At 35.3% G+C, this 22,350-nt stretch overlaps 1 protein-coding gene across 1 annotated transcript in view; it reads right to left on the bottom strand.

Annotated features, from left to right (window-relative positions):
- Positions 1-3,439: 3,439 nt before the first annotated feature.
- The window catches only part of LOC149816581 (ATP-dependent RNA helicase DEAH12, chloroplastic-like), a 73,230-nt gene continuing 54,319 nt past the window's right edge, over positions 3,440-22,350 (bottom strand). The window contains exon 3 of the mRNA XM_089987401.1: positions 3,440-4,747. Coding sequence (XP_089843527.1) covers positions 3,534-4,747 — 1,214 coding nt within the window. The 3' untranslated portion in view covers positions 3,440-3,533. The remainder of the gene's footprint in view (positions 4,748-22,350) is intronic.

The raw sequence follows: 22,350 nt of genomic DNA, 5'->3' as shown, positions 1-22,350 counted from the left end.
TTCCTCACATTAAGGAATGCATGAGTTTGTTTATGATGTGAGAAATGCATGATGTTAGGTAGTCTCAAATAGAGTTGTTGAACAAACTCGTGCATTCCTCACATCATAAACAAACCCATGCATTCCTCACATGATAATCATAACACACAATATGATAAAAATGCAACACAACATTCACATTATGATGTTCACATAGTAAAGCACGGGACTTAGTGATTTATGCCTAAGGATACTTACAATACACACTTCGTATCTCCACTTGTACCTCCCCCGGGCTCAGCCTAGCTACACAATATATATACACACACATACACACACTTCTTTCTGCCTCATTATTTATATACTTAGCATTAAGTATTGTATTTGTTTAATCTGCATAACAAATCACATTTAAACTCATAGGCAAGCACACAACAACCTTAGATATCCACAACTAAGTGGTGTGTGCATATTTTTCTATTCAATCAATTAACCATGTTTAAAAATTTTGAATCTTTTTACCATAAATCTAACAACTTTGATGAAAGTAAATTTTAGAATCTTTTCAATTAACCATAAAAAAGGTAGGATGATTTTTATTTTAAGAAAAATAAAAATCAAAACATTTTTCAAAGTATAACAAAGTGAACTTTAACAATTGATAAAAGAAGGTGAATTTCTTGATATAAGCAGTTTAAAGCATTGCCAGAGGCTAATATATAGACATTGTTTCTAGAAAGGTTGTTCTAGATGTATTGGGTTACACCTTTGGTGAGAAATGTTAACTGCAAGGATTTTGATATTGTTGGCTCAATGTTTTATAGTGATTGCTATATTAGTTTGTGAAACTACTATAGAAAAGCAACAGTAGTTTAATAAGTGATAACATACCTTGCATGAAGATTGTATCTAATCCTAATGTTTGAGCTCTCATCTCAGTTGATTGTGATGCTTTAATATGGTTGAGCTCATGATGCTATATACCACTTAAATGACCAATAGATATAGTAAGAGTATTGCTGATAGGTTAATTCAGTGCAGTGAAATAATGTTATATGATCTGAGTTATATGGTAGGAGGGCCATTGCTTGGTGCAGGGCTATCACCATAGAGACATTGGTTTGAGTTCAAAGGGTATCCATTTCTTGCAAAAAAACATAAAGTTAGCATTACTCGTGGTACACCCCTCTCCAACACCCTGAAGTAGAGCCGGATATAGCCCTAGATTATGTGATACACAAAAAAACTTGTTATTAAAAAAATATTATAAAATGGATATGCACATGCACACAAACTAGATTTAATGGCACACTGGCTTTGAGTTGTTATATTTCCAAATGCCCTTAGATGTTTATTCGGAGAATGTAGGTCTGGAAATAAACCAGTGTATGTGAAGGAAAACAAAAATCAAGGTAAAATGAAAATAAAAGGTTGTGAAACAAACAATCAATGAATAAATCAATAAATTATCAGTGACATCTTGTGAATAAATCAAAGTAAAACTATCAGTTGTCCAACAGCCATTGAATAAATCAACACATTATCAAGTAAAAACTAACATCTTGTCTATCAGAAGGCTGGACTATTTGGCATCATTCAAGACCGATGGTCAAGTAAATTAATTTCATGCTCAAGCCAAAAAATAGTTAACAAATTTTGGGTAAAAAATAAATTTCATAAAGAGGAGGTTGATAATCATCTATATTCATATATTGCATAATCTAACATTTAACAAATATAATATGATCCATATATCAATAAAAAATGGGAGATCTCTCTAGTGACCTAGAAGAAAATATAATATGATACAGGTAGCAATAGAAAATGGAGGAATATAGACATATGATGAATATCAAAACTACCAAACGGTCTGCAAATAGTAACCTAGAAGTTCTCTTTGTTAACCAACAAAAACTTAAAATATGATCTATACAGGTTCAACCTTGAACCCTAAAAGTTGATTAGCTTGCATTAAGACCCAGTTGGTCTAATGGGTAGATGGTTTGGGTCATGAGCTTGCATTAAGACCATACTCATAAAAAACCAAGCCATTTTTCAAGGGGTTTGGCATAGTGTGATGGCCCCCAAAAAAGAAAAAGAAGAAAGAGAAAAGGAAGGAGAGAGAGAGACCTTTGAGAAAAGGCCAGTAGTCCGGTGGCGTCAGCTGAGCAGGGAGGGATGCCGGGGTCCGACGACATCAGCCGAGCAGGGAGGAGGGAGGCTGGGTTTGGGTCCGGCGACATCACCTGAACAGTGAGTAGGCATTCGATGGTGTCACCCGAGTAGGGAGGAGGGAGGCTAGAGAGAGAGAGAATCACACAGGCCCTAATTATAGACTAAATAATGGTGATAGTTGATGCCGTTATAGAGTAATCTATGTTGCCGCTATTGACCCTAATTCTTGTATATTGATGTCGCTATAGAGTAATCTATGTTGCCGCTATTGACCCTAATTCTTGTATATATATTTAATGGTCGCACATGTCACCGTTAATAACATATCGATAACAATGATGTACAAGGTCACTGTTATAGAGTAAAATCCTATAACGGCGATGTCATAATGTCATCATTATTGATCAATAACAGTGACATTTAATGGCCATTAAATATTACCATCAAATGTATTTTAACGGACATATATATCTCTGTTAAAGACAATCTATAACGGTGACATTTATTAGTCGCTGATAGAGACGTCTTTAATGACGATATATAAAGTAGCTGTTATTGTGGCAATTCAACTCCAGCAATAGCGGCAACTTTTTATGTTAATGAGATGCTGCTATTGACCCATATTCTTGTAATGTAAGTTGGTGGTAGAACATGCAATGGAGCTGTCACGATTGTGGCATTTGAGTTCATTAAAGAAACTGTGGCTTCCCCTTCATTTATTTGGAATGTGTAGGTAAAAAGGTGGAATCTCCACCCTCTCCCAGTCTCTTTTAAAGGAACCGGTTTCAAATTAAATACTACCTGAAATTCAGAAATTTTGTTCTACAGGCAGGACCGTGCTTGCGTCTAAAGTGCAAATTGAAATTTCTTGTGGTGTTCATCAAGTTGAGATTATACAAGTTACCACTAAAGCAGTATCTACAACTGGAACTTGGGAGTGTTGCCCACGGCTACATCGACAATTTCAGACAATCACACAAAGTCACAATGATCTTGTGTCAACATGGCTCCTTTAACTGGTAATGACACCAGCACTGCCCAAATTACCCAGCCTGTCAATCTCAGGTGCTAATAAATTCACACCAACAAAATAGAGTGCCAAACATCATATTAAAAAGCATGCATGTCTTTTATCGGAACTGGTTCACTGTAATTGGCTTTGTTTTCTGTGTTGCAAACTTCCATCGGTTCTACTGCTGTGACTTCACGTCACTTGCAGGTTTTAAGTGGTTTTAATAATTTTTTTATTCTATTAGAAAAAAGCGTGTCGAAGCAGATAGGTGTGGGACAGCAAAAGGGGAAAATGATAGCTACACAAACTGCATATTCTGTACACATATAAATATCATATTGAGAGATGTACTTTCTATACACAAACATCATATTGAAAGATGTACAGACCTCAAGTGTGCGTAGCAATCATCGCTGTTAGTAAACCCCTCCAAACAGACCCAGCAAATATGATTTCCACATTTGCATTCTACATGATTACACCCCTCTACCTTCTCTATCGTGTATCCACAGATTAGGCAGTTCTTCACATGTTCCTTTCCTTGGCACCATTCCTTCAATGACTTATCTGGGTCCTCCTTGAACTCCTTGTATCTCTCACACGTCATGAAAGGATGAGATTCTATGTGGCACTTTGTGCATATCTCTGCTGAACAAGCTCCACATACAAACAACCCAACAGGCAACTCAGGGTCAGCAACTCTGTATATGGAGGGGCAATCTGGAGTAGGACAGAATCTGTATTTGCCCCCACTACATGCCACAAAGGCACCAATCGATGCTTTGAATAGATCGTCCAACTGTTCGTGTGAAAGAAGAGATCTCAAATCCACCAACAAGATGGGGCTTCCACATCCCTCATAAGTGCAGCAAAGTGGGAACCCATCTCGGGTGCGTATTGCAGCTTCCATTTGGTCTATCAAACACAACCTACAAAACTCGTGTCCACAAGCCTCAAGCTTGTGGCCATCTTCCACATCACACAAACAAATTGCACACGTGTCTTCTTTATCATGCATCTTGACTGGTTTGCCACTCAAATCCTGTACCATCCCAGCAATTATATTTTCAAGTTGGTGTTTCTGTTCCTTGCTTCCTAAAATGGAAAGTATGTGCCGGCGAACATTAAGCTTGAACTCAGCCCCAGCCACCTCCTGCTTGAGTCCATGCAAATCATGTCCAAATCGTCGGACAAATTCTTTCATGAGATTATGTGGCATCTCAGCACCACGGAGGTGGATCTCATGCTCCTTTTCTCTGTGAAGAGCTAAAAACGACTCCACCAATTTCCTCTCAGCTATAGCAATTCCCTGTTGAGATCCAAAAGCTCTAAGGCTCAGGTTATGCTTATCGAACAAGACATATGTCCCTGTCTCTCTCTCCAGTGACTTCAATAGTTGGACGCCTTCTTGTGTAAAAAGCAGTTGGAGCACACTAGATGTGAGATCCCCATGATTTATGGCTTTTCCTTTCATTAGCTTCTCAAAAGACAATCGGCATTGTGCAACAGTACGCATTGCAGGAGAGGATATCCTCACCCGAAAGGAACCACTTTCAGTTCTCTCCATATTGAACATTACATCTGTAAAACAGTAAATGAGACATCTTTCAGAACCATAATTTTATCTTCTGGTTTCAAAACACCAAATTTATTTTGTTCAGATCCAGTTTTCCAGATCTAACAAGTCATTGAAAGATCATGAATAAATTATTTACTGTGTTACAGATGCCAGGGATTTACCTAGTAAGAGTATCTACACCATGACAGGGCAATAACTAATTCAAAAAAATTATAATGCAGAACATCCTTGAAGTAACTTTCCAGCAGTCAGCAATAAGTTTAGCACTATCAAATGAACTACTGCCTTTAAACTGAAATCCCTGAATAACAAAAAAGAAAAAGAAAATAAAGACGTGGACTCCCAACCTAAGAAACTAAGCATTTAGACCTTTGAAGACTTTCACAAGTTGGTTGTCATTTGTGTCCAAATGATGCTGATTTTTTCACTAAATTTTCTTTTGATATTTGAGACTTTGATGGTAGCAATCTATGTTACTTGGACACACACACACACACACACACACACACACACACACATATATATATATATATATATATATATATATATATATATATAGAGAGAGAGAGAGAGAGAGAGAGAGAGTAGGGTGTATCATCAGACAAAGTGTCTGATGATTTTCGGACAGTTGTGTGCCACTAATCGGGCACACAATCAGCAGAGCAAAAAAATTGCACACAAAAAAGGTCTTTAGCGGCGGTTTTGACCATCGCTAAAGATCTGGGTGGAAAAATGAGTTTTAGAGGCAATTCAAAACCGTGGCTAAAACTCGATCTTTTCAAAAAAAGGATGCGTGGTGCAAGGCCGCACGTCCGACTTTAGTCTGACGAAAAGGGGGTCAGATGATACCCCCTTTATATATATATATATATATATATATATATATATATATATATAGGAGGACCGTCCAACCAAAGGAAAGTCCAAAATCTACAACTGCGGATAATCGACAATGTTTCTTCTCTAATAATCAAGTTTTTCATTGATCGGACTTTACATATTGGATTTTTATCATTCATTTAGTGAACAACTGTAATAAAGCAAGCAGACATACAACAATAATGTGCTTAAGCACAAGTCCTACAAGGGACAATACAAATGCCAAAGGAAATACTAAAGCACAAAAGTGTATACAATGGCTACAAAGCGCCTAAATGTGCACAAGCACAAGTCCACAATGGCACATACATAAGATCACAAGAGGCACCAATGAACACAATAACATAAAACTAATAATATTATAGATGTAGAATGCTTAGGAAAAGCATTAGAAACAAATGGGAAAATACCCCTTTATATAGGCTACATGGGTCACCGTGTAGTTGTAGGGATGCGCCCAACGGCTATAAATATTGGACTTTATCCAATATACCCTTATACAAGAGGGGAAAGACAAAAAAAATATAAGAGACTGTACAAAGACAAAACTGCCCCTAATGGGCAATGCCTATTACATAGGTACAAATGACCAAAATGCCCTACAAGGGCAAAGCCTATTACAATAATAAAACAATTACAAATATATATATATATATATATATATATGAATCAATACATTTTATCCCCCCTCAAACTTATGGTGTGATATACCAAAAGTTTGAAAATACAAAAAGAAACAAAGAAGGATCCAAGTCTTCAATGATAATCTTTACCAAATGCCAGCTTTGGCAATCTCCACTTTCATGATGCATCAATAATAGATTTTTTTTTTCAACCCATAGCATCTTTAAGAACCTGCAAAAAGAACAAAATAAATATTTCAACTACACAAAGGAAGATATCCTAAACAAATAGTTATTAAACGAAAACATTTTTGACCCAATAGTTAAAAGAAATAGATATAAAATACATGTATACAACAACAACAACAACTACGCCTTCATCCCAAAACAATTGGGGTCGGCGATATGAACCAACAAAGAAAATCATTCTGGGTCTTCCACATGAATCCTTCTCCTCCATTCATTTCTATCCAATGCCATGTCCTCGGTGAGGTTCAAAGCATTCATATCCTTTCCTATCACCTCCATCTATGTCTTCCTAGGCCTACCCCGACCTCTTTTAACTAATATATTTTCCCATTTCTCCATCCTTCTAACTGGAGCATCATTAGGCCTTCGTCGAATATGTCCAAACCATCGTAAACGATTCTCTCTCATCTTATTTTCAATGGGTGCAACACCTACCTTCTTACGTATCTCCTCGTTCTGAATCTTATCTTTTATTGTATTTTCACACATCCATCTCAGCTACAATCATTTTTTGAATATGATGTCTCTTGGCAGCCCAACATTCTGTACTATATAGTAAAGTGGGCCTAATAGTCGTCCTATAAAACTTTCCCTTCAACCGCAATGGCATTCTACGATCGCACAACACTCCAGTTGCACTCTTCCATTTCATCCACCCAACCTTTATCCTATGATTTACATCTCCATCAATTTCTCCGTACTTTTGAATGATAGATCCCAAATATTTGAAAGAATCATCCACTGGTATTTCGTGCTCACCAAGCTTCACTACACTCCCATCACTAATTTGTTGCTTACTAAATCGACATTCCATGTATTATGTCTTACTCTTACTCAACTTAAAACCTCTTGCTTCCAAAAGTCTGTCTCCATAATTCTAACTTAGCATTAACCCCAACTCTAGACTCATCAATCAAAACAATATCATCAACAAACAACATACACCACGACACATTTTCTTGAATTGATCTCGTAAGCTCATCCATCACTATAGCAAATAGGAAAGGGCTTAAAGCAGATCCTTGATGTAACCCAACCCTTATAGGAAAATTGGTTGTCACCCCTCCACAAGTGCGGACATTGGTTACTACGTCTTCATACATATCTTTAATTATACTAATGTACTTGAGAGAAACACCTTTCTTCATCATTGTCCACCAGAGAACGTCCCTAGGTACTCTATCGTAAGCCTTCTCCAAATCAATAAAAACCATATGCAAATCTTTGTTCCTCTCTCTATTTCTCTCAATAAGTTGTCTAAGAAGATGTATAGCTTCCATAGTTATCTTTCAGGCATAAAACCAAATTGATTCTCCGATATCATGATAATCTTCCTCAACCTAGACTCAATCACCCTCTCCCAAAGTTTCATAGTATGACTCATGAGTTTTATACCACGATAGTTTGTGCAATCTTGTATATCACCCTTATTCTTATATAGAGGCACCAAAGTACTCTTTCTCCACTCATTAGGCATCTTATTTGTCCGCCAAATCTTGTCAAAAAGATTTGTCAACCATTCTAAACCTTTCTCTCCCAAGCATTTCCAAGCCTCGATAGGTATACCATCTGGGCCAACTGCCCTTCTTGATTTCATTTTCTTCAAAGCCTCTGCAATTTCTTTCTTTTGAATCTTGCGCATGAAGTCACGATTCATCTTATGAAATGAAATGGAGAAGTCTCCAAGATTCTGAGCATGACTTCCATTAAATAGCTTATCAAAATAATTTTTCCATCTCTCCTTAATCTCCTCATCTTTGACTAAAACCCTTTGCGTTTCATCTTTGATACATCTAACCATACCCAGATCCCTCGATTTCCTATCTCTCATCTTTGCAAGCCTATAAATATCCTTCTCGCCCTCTTTGGTATTCAACTTGTCATAAACCTCCTTATATACCTTATCCCTCGCATTCCGAACTACTTTTTTAGCTTTCTTCTTTGCTATCATATACTTCTCCAAATTCTCATTATCACGACTTTTACTTAGATTTCTATAACACTCTCTTTTAACCTTAATAGCTAATTTGACATCCTCGTTCCACCACGATGTATCCTTACCTAGCGGTGCACCGCCTTTAGACTCACCCAATACCTCCTTAGCCACCTTTCTCATGCCACCCGCTATCTTATTCCACATAGATTCGGAATCATCCTCGAGACACCAATCAACTTCCTTAACTACCCGCTCTACAAACATTCCTTGTTTAGCTCCTTTCAGTGCCCACCACTTAATTCTAGGATCTATTCTATGTCTATCCCTTTTGCGGCATTGTCTAATTCTAAGATCTAAAATTAAGACTCTATGTTGTGTAGCTACACTTTCTCCCGGTATAACCTTACAATCGATGCAACAACCCCTATCTCTATTTCTAAGTAGGAAAAAATCTATCTTACTCGTATTAACCCCACTTTTAAATGTTACTAGGTGAGACTCCCTCTTCCTAAACCAAGTGTTTGCTAAGATCATATCATAGGACAAACCAAAATTTAAAATCTTTTCTCCACTTTCGTTTCTTTCTCCTATACCATAGCCTCCATGGATACTCTCAAATCCATCCCTACTAATGCCTACATGCCCATTAAGGTCACCGTCGATGAAAAGCCTTTCTCCATAAAATATCCCTTGTACTACTCCATCTAAATCTTCCCAAAATTGACGCTTAATGGAATCATCTAAACCTACTTGAGGTGCATAAACACTAATAATATTAAAAATATCCATACCTAATACTAATTTAATAAGTAAAATCCTATCACCCTTCCTACGGACCTCAACTACATTATCTATAAACTCACGACTCATAACAATCCCTACTCCATTCCTATTCCTATTTATTCTTGTATACCAAATCTTATATCCCCAAGGTTCTATCATTTTTGCTTTCTCACCTACCCATTTGGTCTCTTGTAGACATAAAATATCAATCTTTCTCCTACACATAACATCTACTAACTCCACCAACTTACCAGTTAATATAAAATACATGTATATAGTTTTAAAAACAAATACATATATTTTGAATACATAACTTTGATTAATATATATATATATATATATATGTGTGTATGTGTGTATGTGTGTGAAGCAAGGATGGTTAACATAGAGGTACTGTAAACTAAACAATTTTTTAAAATGAGTCAGATATGCACCTTAAGCAATAATTTTAAGATTTTAGAAACATTAGTAACAATTCAAGCAATGTACAATATTCATTAAGGAAAAAACTTCAAAATCAATTTTTAAGAATTTCTTGTTTAAACAATTAATACCATAAAAACAACATTTTTCATAAATTCCTAAAATTTTGATCACTAAAATTCAAAAAATAAGCACATAATAGAAGCACAAGAGAGTGTCCTAAAGGCTACAATGAGATACAAAGCAAAGTGGTCACATATGGACCAAGAACACTCTGACAATGAAGATACATGACTCAAGTGTCACAAGTAAGAAATATAAAATGTTTTCATTAACAAAATGCTTAGAAAAGCACATATTACACATAAAATATCAATAAGATATAAACAATTTTGCAATAATGTCTCAAAGGCTTGGGTAAACATTTCAAATAAGATACCACTCCTTAATTTTATCAAATGTAAGAACTTAAAGGAGTTCACAGGAAAAGAGCAATTAATTAAATTCGTACAAAACATGCAGACAACCAACATGGAACAAATCTAAATATCCTCAACATATATATCGAACATACAATTAAAGCATATTCAATGCACATAATGCATGAAAAATTTTCAATGAATAAACATTTTCCATACAGAAAAAACAGGCAGCGAAAAAAATTAGAAAGTTCATGAAGAGATTTTAAAAAACTCACATTCAACAAATTATAACAAAAGGAATGATATTTGCAAATCTCAACACCGATTTTCCCATCACAAGCAATCTCCACTTATGTCCTCCAACTCAACACCCTCAAAATTCAAGTGTATCAGTGCATAGGACAAAAGATCAAACACAAATGTCAACAATAACCATACCAGTGATCATGTACCAGCAGTACCGGCCATCTAATTTGACAATAAAAACCAACACAACCACAAGAGGTGCACATTTCGCACCTCACAAATGATTGTAAAACTCCAAATAATAACTCACCACAACCATGGTTGTAAAATTGATAAACAAGATCTCTTATTTAGCAAAAAAGATCACTCAAATAAGAGAGAAGAGTGGAGAGAGCAATATGGGCAAAAATAATCTAATGAAAACAAATTGATGTCAATATGCAAGAAGATTTGCAAAACAATATTCAAATCAAAGCAATAAATTTTGCAATAATATGAGATTTAAACCATAAGGACCAAAATGATCACAAACAAGTAACAATTAAGCCATCACTAACAAAGATCAATACAAACATCCAATAAACAACAAAGGCCAAATAAGCAATTGAGTGATACAACTCACTCATAGAACCAGAGGTCAATCAACTATCTGTCAGAGCCAAAACAAGAGTCAATACAACATTCATAAAGTTGGCAATCTACACTGACAAGAAAATAGAAGTGCTCACATTACTCACCTCAACAACTAACTCTTGCTCCATAACACCGAGGTGTACAAAAAAGCAATTGAGTGATACAATTCACTCATAGAACCAGAGGTCAATCTACTGTCAGTTAGAGTCAAAACAAGTGTCAATACAACACTCACAAACTTGGCAATTTATACTCACAAGAAGATAGTGCACACATAACTCACCCCAACAACTAAGTTTGGCTCCACAAAACTAAGATGCACATAACTCACCTCGAAAAGGCTAAACAATAATAATGGATGTATCGAAATAGAAATGTGATGGACTAAGCCAAACAAAGAAGCAAATAGCGAAATCTTGAAAGACACATTCCAAGAGTAAAGGAGACAAGAATCAAGTTGACCAAAAATTTCAAATCAAGTGAAATGACAAGAGTTATCCTCAAATAAGTTTTAGTAAAAAAACATGCACTTCATGCAATCATATGACAAGATAAAATGTTCACCAATGAAAGTCTTCAATTACGAACAAGCATGTTCACCAATAGATACAAATTGGACAAGTACAAAAGTGAACCACGAAAAAAACACTTACAACACCCACAACGGGGATACACAAAGAAGGCTTTCATAATTCACAAAATAATATTTTATTAATACAAGTATGCAAATGAGACTAAAACATAATAGAATCACAAGGAACAAATTCCACTAAGGTCTCCAAAGAGAGTCCTCACACAAAAAAAAAAACTTTTCAATAAATAATTGTATTAATGATTATGATACACTAAGCATGTAGGACACAAATCATTCAACTGCAAATAAGTGTGCTCAATAAATACCCCCCAAGAGGCAAGAATGCATGCCACAAATGAGCATAACCACAAGGGCCAAGAGAACAACACATGCATAAAGAAAAGCATCATAATAACCAAAGAGCAATATGATCCTATAGATCTAATGCATGTCAAGATACAAAACAAGAGCATGTATCACAAATCTAAGCAAGGTAACAAATATGAACATGGCATGTATAACGAGAGCATATCAAAATCTTATAAAGTGCTCACGCATGAAAATATTCTCATACATATAAAAGAAAACTTATAATAATTATCAAATGAGACTACAAAGAACTTTACACAAAGGATAATTTAAAAGTATGCAATATACATTCATAGAAACCTCACAACCCTCAAAATGAAAGGACATGAATTTGAAGACATACATGAAGACATTTTAAAACCACGAAGTGTTCGAATAAAACATCTAAATGTCAAGAACACAAGCTTACATATTAAATAAAGAGATTTATAAAAGCACAAATATGAATGCATTTTTAAATCTATCAATAAAAAAAACATTTTAAAGATTTTAACAAAAAACCCCATATACCCAAGGGAATTTAAAAAGCCCAATCATTTGCTAATTAACAATCATAAACAAAGGAGATTTCAAAAAAAGGTTTTAAGAAATAACAGATAATTTTTCAAATATAAGAAAAATGTGTATTTTTCTCATGCATAATGCATGAGATAGACAACTCAAGAAAAAAATAACTAAAAGATTTAAGATACATACCGAGTCAAGATCTCCCTAGAATCCAAGCCATACATCAATCATGAATTCTTCACAAGGCACGAATCCAAACGAAGGAGTCCCAAAACCCAAACAGGCAAAATACCAAGATTTTCTTGGCTCTGATACCATGTAATGAATCAAGCGAAAATACAAAAACAATGTGCTTAAGCACAAGTACAAGTCCTACAAGGAACAATACAAATGCCAAAGGCAATACACAAGCACACAAGTGCATACAATGGCTACAAAGAGCCTAAATGTGCACAAGCACAACTCCACGAGACAAAACATAAGCCAATCAATGGCACATACATAAGATCACAAGAGGCACTAATAAACACAAACAAATGAACACGAAAACATTAAAATAACAATATTTATTGATGTAGAATGCTTAGAAAAGTCATTAGAAACAAATGGGGGGAAATACCCCTTTATATAGGCTACACAAGTCACCATATAGTCGTTTGGATGCTCCCAACGGCTACAAATATAGCCGTTGGGGAGATCCCAACGACTATATTGGACTTTGTCCAATATCCTTTCATACAAGAGGGGAAAGACAAAAAAAGTATAAAAAAACTATACAAAGACAAAACTGTTAAAATGTAAACTGTAATACATATATATTATTTAATATTATTATTATATTTTTCCTTTTATTATTTTCTTTTTCTATTTTCCTTTCTTTTCTTTTTTAGCATCTAGTTCAATAGAAACTAGACATTTGATCCAGTCAAGTTCCAAGAGGAACTTGACTGTGCAAATAGTTGTTGTTGGACTCTAGTCCAACAGCTATAATAAGAGCCATTGGACTCTTTTGGAGAGCTCAGAATGAGCTCTCCTCTCTCTTCCACTTTTTTGTATATATAGAGGTGAACCCCTTCAATGTAAATCACTATGCTTCTTAAGCATTTTGTGCATGAATAAAGTATTATTTATTTTTCAATTGTTCTTCCTTTTATACCCTTTCAAGGGCCATGCTTGTAGTGTCTCCAATAGACACTTGTTTGTGAGTAATTCGTGCATTTGTTGAAAACTACCATTTCATTACATGGTATCAAAGCTATGGAATCCTTAGATCTTGAAGTGCTTTTGCCTCGATTTTCATGCCACATTACAAAAGGTGTTTCATCACCTTGTTCTTGGCTCAAGAAGATCTGTTTGAAGAAAGGCGAACTTGTGCTACAAAAAAATTGGTTTTGCATCTTCTCTCTTATTCCCTTGTCTACTCTTTTTCTTTCTTTCTTTTTCTCTCTCTCTCCTCCTATCTATTCCTCTCTTACCCTTATAAAAAATGGATGACAATGATAAGATCACCAGCATTCCTATGAAGCTAAATGATACTAATTATGTAACATGGGCTTCGATTATGAAGCACCACATTTGGGGAAAAGGTTTATGAGGTATAGTGGATGGTTTCGATTCGGAACCTAAACTATCTCTTACCAAGAAAGAGAGCAATAAAGAGGTTCCTCTAACGGAGGAAGAGAAGAGTAAGACGTTAACCACTTATGAAAAGAAATGAAAAGAGCGGAGGATAGGGCATGCAAAAATTATGTCATGGCTCATTAATAGCGTAGACATTAAAAAATGTTCTAGTCTAGCTAAGTTTGAGCATGCCGATAAGGCTTGAGAATACCTCAAAAACATGTATTCCCTTAAAGATATTGCACATGTGTGCAATTTACAAGACAAAGTTCAGACAATGACTCAAAAAGATAAAATTATTCGAGAATATTACAATGAGTTGTCCGAACTTTGAGAAGAGTTGGCTCTTCTTGAGCCCAAATGGCATTGTGCCAAAGATATCAAGCTTCGCCAAAAGCAAGTTGATATGGAACATTTTTATCAATTTGTGAATGGTCTAAGGCCAGAGTTTGAATCCACCAATTCGGCCCTTTTACATCGTGAAAAAATTCCTTCTATTGTTGATACTATAGAAGAGCTCACTATGGAGGAAAATAGACTTAGAAAAAGTACTTCAAAAGTTGATGATGACTCAATTTTAGCTGTGTCTAGACTGGGGAATCATACTCGTACTTACAAGATGTCTTGTTTTGGAAGGCAAAACGGTGACTTTGATAAAAGAAGTCATTTGTCATCATTGTCATGAACCGGGGCACTATAGGCCTCAATGTCCAAAGTTCAAAAGAGAAGAAAAAAGAGTTGCATATGTTGAATCCGAGTCAAAAGATCAAGATGCACCTGTATCTATAGCTTAACTGATGAAAATCCTTCAACCTCTTCTCAAAGGGGTATCCTCCTCAACTGAAGCCTAAACTGGAACGGCAATTGCATCTTTCTCCGATCCAGGTAACTTTCCTTGGCCTTTAGATTTTGGTGTTTCTTTTCACATGACCCCAAATGTTAATAGTCTATCCGAATGTCTTAAAAATAACTCAAGTGTATCAAAGGTTTTTACAGCCGATGGCACAATCTCATGAAGTAAAAGGAATAGGATGTTTTGAAAATCTTCAAAAATCTAAAAAAAAAATTATCACGAAAGTTAGATATATCCCTAAACTTAATTTGAATCTCTTATATCTCTTGCAAACATCTAACTATGGATGTAATATCTCCTTCTCTTCTCATGGTTGTTAGGTACAGGATCGTCAGTCAGAGAAGCTGATTGGGGAAGGCCATAGAGAAGGAGGACTCTATTACATGGACTTTTTGGAATAACCAAAGAATGCATTTTGCTATAATGTTCAGAAATTAGAATTGGATTTATGACACAAAAGACTTGGCCATCCTCATATGTCTAATATTCAATATTTTTCAAGTTTGGGAAAATTTTGTAATTCTGAAATTTTTTCTTGTAAAGACAGTATTCTTGGCAAAATGAAAAGGTTATTATTTCTTAGTAGAAATTGTGTTTCTTCACGACCACTTGAATTAATACATTCGGATGTTTGGGGCCCCGCACCAGTTATTTTCAAAGGTGGTTTATATATATTATGCCATTTTTGTTTATGACTTTTCTAGACATACTTGGATTTATTTTCTTAAACATAAATTTGAAGTCTTTGCTAACTTCCAAATATTTCATAAAATGGTTAAAAATAAGTTTCAAAATGATATTTCTGTTTTTCGCATTGATTCAGGGTGAGAGTTTATGTCCAAAGAATTCAAAGACTATCTCAATTTACATGGTATTACGCATCAAAGATCATGTCCACACACTCCACAGCAGAATGGCCTAGCCGAACGCAAATATCGACACATTATGGAAACTACTAGGACCTTGCTAATTGCAAATCAGGTTCCAAAAAGTTTTTGGGCTGAAGCGGTTCTAACTGCCACCTACCTCAAAAATAGGATGCCATCTTCCTCATTAAAGAATACAACTCCAATAGAAAAACGTGTTAATTTAACTCCAGATTATTTTAGATTAAGAGTCTTTGGATGCAAATGTTTGGTTTTCACCAACGAAAATGACAAACTCTCTCCTCGTGCAATCTCATGTGCCTTTTTAGGATATGCTGATAATAAAAAAGTCTACAAGTGTTTTGATTTTCAAAATGACAAATTATATATGTCAAGAAATGTATTTTTTTTGGAAAAAGAAAGCTTCTTTGAATTTGAAAAATCCAAGGATGTCACTAAATACTCGTTTTTAATTGATCCAACTTCAAAATCCAATGAATGTGATTTTGGATGTGACATTGAAAATGATCAAAGTCGTATTGTTGTTGAAAATGATGATAATGAAGAGCAAATCCATAGGGATGTTAGTCTAAAATATTCAAGACGTAGAGAGCAAAATCTTCCATGTGCATTACAAAAATACTTCGAAGTTTCACCTAGAAGAACGTCTAGAATCTCTAGACCTCCTTGAAAATTTGTGCCTTACGAATCTTTTTCACCCACATATAGGGCAGCCATTACATTAATTCAATCTTATGTTGAACTATCAACCTATTCTCAAGCCAAAAATCGTATACAATGGATAGAAGCCATGAAAATAGAATTGGATGCACTAGAAAAGGCCAACACTTGACGATCCAAGATATCCCTTCAGGTAAGAAACCTATATGTTGTAGGTGGGTATACAAAGTCAAAACCAAAAGTGATGGGACCCTGGAAAGGTATAAGGCCCGTTTAGTGGCAAAAGGATATGCATAAGAGTATGACATCGATTATGAAGAAACATTTGCTCTTGTGGCTCGTATGACTACTGTTATAACTTTAATAGCCTTGGCCTCCATTAGAACATGGTCTATCTTTCAATTGGATGTCAAAAATGCTTTCCTGAATGAGAATCTCTTTGAAAAACTATACATGGAAGCCCCACCTGGTATTAGTATCCCTAAGGGTAAAACTCTTCGTATAGAAAAAGCTCTTTATGGTCTTAAACAGACTCCAAAAGCCTGGTACGACCGATTTAGTCATGTTATGCTTGATATTGGTTTTCAACCTTGTCTAATTGATACTGCTTTGTTTGTTAAGAAATCTGATGCAGGCATCATTATTTTTCTTCTCTATGTGGATGATATGATCATCACCGGAAGCGACAAACAGGGAGTTGCAAATATCAAATCTCTTCTTAAAACTCACTTTGAAATGACTGACTTAGGTTTATTAAGATATTTTTTAGGCATTGAAGTCGCTTATTCCCCTCGAAGGTATTCGATATCTTAATCTAAATTTGCTCTTGATATTGTTTTCAGGTCTGGAATTACATATGATAAGATAGTGGACACTCCAGAAATTGTTAATGTTAAAATGAAAATTGATTATGAAGAACTTCTTGATGATCCTACTCCTTGCAGACAGCTTATTAGAGCTCTTTCTTATCTTTTCATTACTAGGTCAGATATAGCTCATGCGGTTCATACAGCCAGTCAGTTTCAGCATGCTCCCACCTCTGTGCATATGGGAGCAGTTTTGTGTATTATTAGATACTTAAAATACTCTCTTTCACGAGAACTCTTCTTGTCTGCTTTATCTTCATTAAATTTAATTGCATATACTGATGTTGACTGGGGAGGTAATCCCAATAATAGGCACTCAACTACTGGTTTTTGTGTGTTTCTAGGTGAAACCTTAATTTTGTGGAGGTGCGAGAAGCAGCAGAAGGTCTCTCTTTCCTCTACCGAAGCTAAATACAGAGCCATGGTAACCACCACTATGGAGGTTGTTTGGCTCAAACGATTGCTAGCAGATATATGAGCTGAAGCAACACAAGCTTCAAAGATGTGTTGTGACAATAAAAGTGTGATCTACATTACAAGCAAGCGAACATTCTATAAGCGCACTAAACACATTAAGATGGATTGTCACTATGTCAGAAAGGAATACTTACATGGAACCATTGATCTACCATATGTTACATCAGAATATCAATTAACAGACTTCTTCACCAAGCCTCTCGCTGCTCCCAGATTTTACTTCCTCTTAGACAAACTTTTGCTCATTATACCGTAAGTTTGAGGGGGAGTGTTAAAATGTAAACTGTAATACATATATATTATTTAATATTATTATTATATTTTTCCTTTTATTATTTTCTTTTTCTATTTTCCTTTATTTTCTTTTTAAACATCTAATTCAATAGGAACTAGATATTTGAGACTGTGCAAATAGTTGTTGGACTGTAGTCCAGCAGCTATAATAAGAGTTGTATAGTTGTTGAGCCATTGGACTAGAGTCCAACGTCCCTTTTGGAGAGCTCAAAATGAGCTCTCTTCTCTCTTCCACTTTTTTGTATATATAGGGGTCAACCCCTTCAATGTCAATCACTATGCTTCTTAAGCATTTTGTGCATGAATAAAGTATTATTTATTTTTCAAGTGTTCTTCCTTTTATACCCTTTCAAGGGTCATGCTTGTAGTATCTCCAATAGACATTTGTTTGTGAGTTATTCGTGCATTTGTTGAAGACCACCATTCCATTACAAAAACTGCCCCTAATGGCCAATACCTATTACATAGGTGAAAATAACCAAAATGCCACTACATGGGCAAAACCTATTACAATAATAAACAATTACAAATATATATAATATATACATATATACTCATATATATATATATATATATACATGAATCAATACATTTTAACAGCGACAAGTTTTTATTATGAATTTTCGATGTTTAGATGTGTTTTTGAAGGCGCTAAAAATCAACGGCCCAAAATGCTTTCTATTATAATGTTTTAAATACATTGTGAGTCGTCGGCTTTTCACGTTTCTAAAAACATGTCTATATGTCATAAAGTCTTCGTGCAAAGCATATTTCTTACTAAATAAATTATAAAAGGTCTGATCAATGAGATGCTCAAGCATTGGAGGAAAGCCATCCTATCATCGTTGGTTGTATCTTTTGGACTTTCTTTTGGTTGGATGCCTCCCCCCATTAAATAAAAAGTAAGGGACATGTCATCAACTGAGAGAGAGCCCTTTCTATATAGTATAGGGGCATGCTTACTCATTTTCATGGAGTTAGGACCATTGCCACTGATATCGGTGATATTTTGAAAATATCGCGAGAAATACCGATATTTTAAGGTAGCTGATATTAAAGGTAATATCTCACGATATTTTCAAAATATTGCCAAAAGACAAAATATCACGATATTATCATAATATTTATAGGGAAAACTATTTTTTAAGTTTGCATTTCGTATTTTTTTGTTTCTTTTATATTTTAAAACGTTTAAAACATGTTTTTTATATTTTTGAAAGAAAATAATGCAAAACTTATTATTTTCTTAGCTTTTTTGTTGTTATTTATATTTTTTTCAATTTTTTAAAATTTGGAGATATTCTCGAGATTTATCAACTTTTGAAAATCTCTCTGAGAAATACCCTCGCCATGAAATTATTTTTAATGATACAGGTGACTATGGTTAGGACCACAAAATACATAGACAGAAAATATGGTTTAAATAAGGTTGACACAAAGTACATCGGACATTCCGTGTCTAATACATACAAAAGCTAGGTTACTAGGACAATGACATAGGTATCGGTGTTGGACAAAGCAGATGTCAAAAAATTAGATATTGTTAAGAGATTGTATATATATATATTGTTGTGTATGTAAATTGAAATACCCATCAGGGGTATTTCAATCATTTTCCATTGTAATAAAGGTCAGCCCATTAGGGGCTGACTTTATATTTTTTTGTTTATTATTTTCCTTTTTTGTTTATTATTTTTTTATAGTCAATATGACTTTGGACAGCACAACTAGTCGTTGGGCTGCCTCCTTTGTCTTATTCTTTAGTCTTTTGTCTTATTATTGGACAGCCCGGATAAAGAAGAAGGGTTGCGGTAAGCCAGTGACAGCCAGCATAAAAACTTAGTCATACCCTATGAATATGAACCAATATGAGAATTTCGTTGTGGCATTCCCTACTAAGCGATGTGTTGTACTCTATAGGCCCGGAGGCAGTGATAAATGGGCAAGGGTTGCTAGGTCGTCGCCCAAAAGCGACGCGTCACACCAGCGCCCGGATGTGGTGTCAAATAGGCAAGGTTCCCTCACTTTGTTGGACGGGTGGGGGTAAAGAAGTTAGTCCAAGACCATAAAATTAGGTTAGCCACTTGGAACATAGGGTCTTTAACTGGTAAGTTGGTAGAGTTAGTAGATGTTATGTGTAGGAGAAAGATTGATATTTTATGTTTATAAGAGACCAAATGGGTAGGTGAGAAGGCAAAAGTGATAGAACCTTGGGGATATAAGATTTGGTATACAAGAATAAATAGGAATAGGAATGGAGTAGGGATTGTTATGAGTCGTGAGTTTATAGATAATGTAGTTGAGGTCCGTAGGAAGGGTGATAGGATTTTACTTATTAAATTAGTATTAGGTACGGATATTATTAATATTATTAGTGTTTATGCACCTCAAGTAGGTTTAGATGATTCCATTAAGCGTCAATTTTGGGAAGATTTGGATGGAGTAGTATAAGGGATATCTTATGGAGAAAAGCTTTTCATCGGCGGTGACCTTAATGGACATGTAGGCATTAGTAGGGATGGATTTGAGATTATCCATGGAGGCTATAGTATAGGAAAAAGAAACGAAAGTGGAGAAAGGATTTTAGATTTTGGTGTGTTTTAGGAAGAGGGAGTCTCAACTAGTAACATTTAAAAGTGGGGTTAATACGAGTCAGATAGTTTTTTTTCCTACTTAGAAAGAGAAATAGGGGTTGTTGCATCGATTGTAAGGTTATACCGGGAGAAAGTGTAGTTACACAAGATAGAGTCTTAATTTTAGATCTTAGAATTAGACAATGCCGCAAAAGGGATAGACATAGGATAGATCCTAGAATTAAGTTGTGGGCACTGAAAGGAGCTAAACAAGGAATGTTTGTAGAGCAAGTAGTTAAGGAAGTTGATTGGTATCTCGAGGAGGATTCAGAATCAATGTGGAATAAGATAGCGGGTGGCATGAGAAAGGTGACTAAGGAGGTATTGGGTGAGTCTAAAGGTGGTGCACCGCTAGGTAAGGCTACATCATGGTGAAACGAGGATGTCAAATAAGGTATTAAGCTTAAAAGAGAGTGTTATAGAAATCTAAGAGTCGTGATAATGAGAATTTGGAGAAGTATATGATAGCAAAGAAGGAAGCTAAAAAAGTAATTCGAAACGCGAGGGATAAGGTATATAAGAAAGTTTATGAAAAGTTGGATACCAAAGAGGGCGAGAAGAATATTTATAGGCTTGCAAAGATGAGAGATAGGAAATCGAAAGATCTGGGTATGGTTAGATGTATCAAAGATGAAACATAAAGGGTTTTAGTCGAAGATGAGGAGATTAAGGAGAGATGGAAAGATTATTTTGATAAGCTATTTAATGAAAGTTATGCTCAGGATCTTGGAGACTTGTTCATTCCTTTTCATGAGATGAATCGTGACTTCATGCGCAAGATTCAAAAGGAAGAAATTGCAGAGGCTTTGAAGAAAATGAAATCAAAAAGGGCAGTTGACCCAGATGGTATACCTATCGAGGCTTGGAAATGCTTGGGAGAGAAAGGTTTAGAATGGTTGACAAATCTTTTTAACAAGATTTGGCAGACAAATAAGATGCCTAATGAGTGGAGGAAGAGTTTGGTGCCTCTATATAAGAATAATGGTGATATACAGGATTGCACAAACTATCGTGGTATAAAACTCATGAGTCATACTATGAAACTTTGAGAGAGGGTGATTGAGTCTAGTTTGAGGAATTGTCATGACATCGAAAAATCAATTTGGTTTTATGCTTGGAAGAACAACTATGGAAGCTATACATCTTCTTAGACAACTTATTGAGAGAAATAGAGAGAGGAACAAAGATTTGCATATGGTTTTTATTGATTTGGAGAAGGCATATGATAGAGTACCTAGGGACGTTCTCTGGTGGACAATGATGAAGAAAGGTGTTTCTCTTAAGTACATTAGTATAATTAAGGATATGTATGGAGTAGTAGTAACCAATGTCCGCACTTGTCGAGGGGTGACAACCAATTTTCCTATAACGGTTGAGTTACATCAAGGATTTGCTTTAAGCCCTTTCCTATTTGCTATAGTGATGGATGAGCTTACGAGATCAATTCAAGAAAATGTGTTGTGGTGTATGTTGTTTGCTGATGATATTGTTTTGATTGATGAGTCTAGAGTTGGGGTTAATGCTAAGTTAGAATTATGGAGATAGACATTGGAAGCAAGAGGTTTTAAGTTGAGTAAGAGTAAGACAAAATATATAGAATGTCGGTTTAGTAAGCAACGACGTAGTGATGAGAGTGTAGTGAAGCTTGGTGAGCAACAAATATCGGTGGAT

The sequence above is a fragment of the Nuphar pumila genome, chromosome 14 (assembly GCF_984573655.1).
Source record: "Nuphar pumila chromosome 14, dmNupPumi1.hap1.1, whole genome shotgun sequence".
NCBI classification, from domain to species: Eukaryota; Viridiplantae; Streptophyta; class Magnoliopsida; order Nymphaeales; family Nymphaeaceae; genus Nuphar; species Nuphar pumila.
Note: the sequence above shows the minus strand (reverse complement) of the source record. Positions and strands in the feature narration are given on the sequence as shown.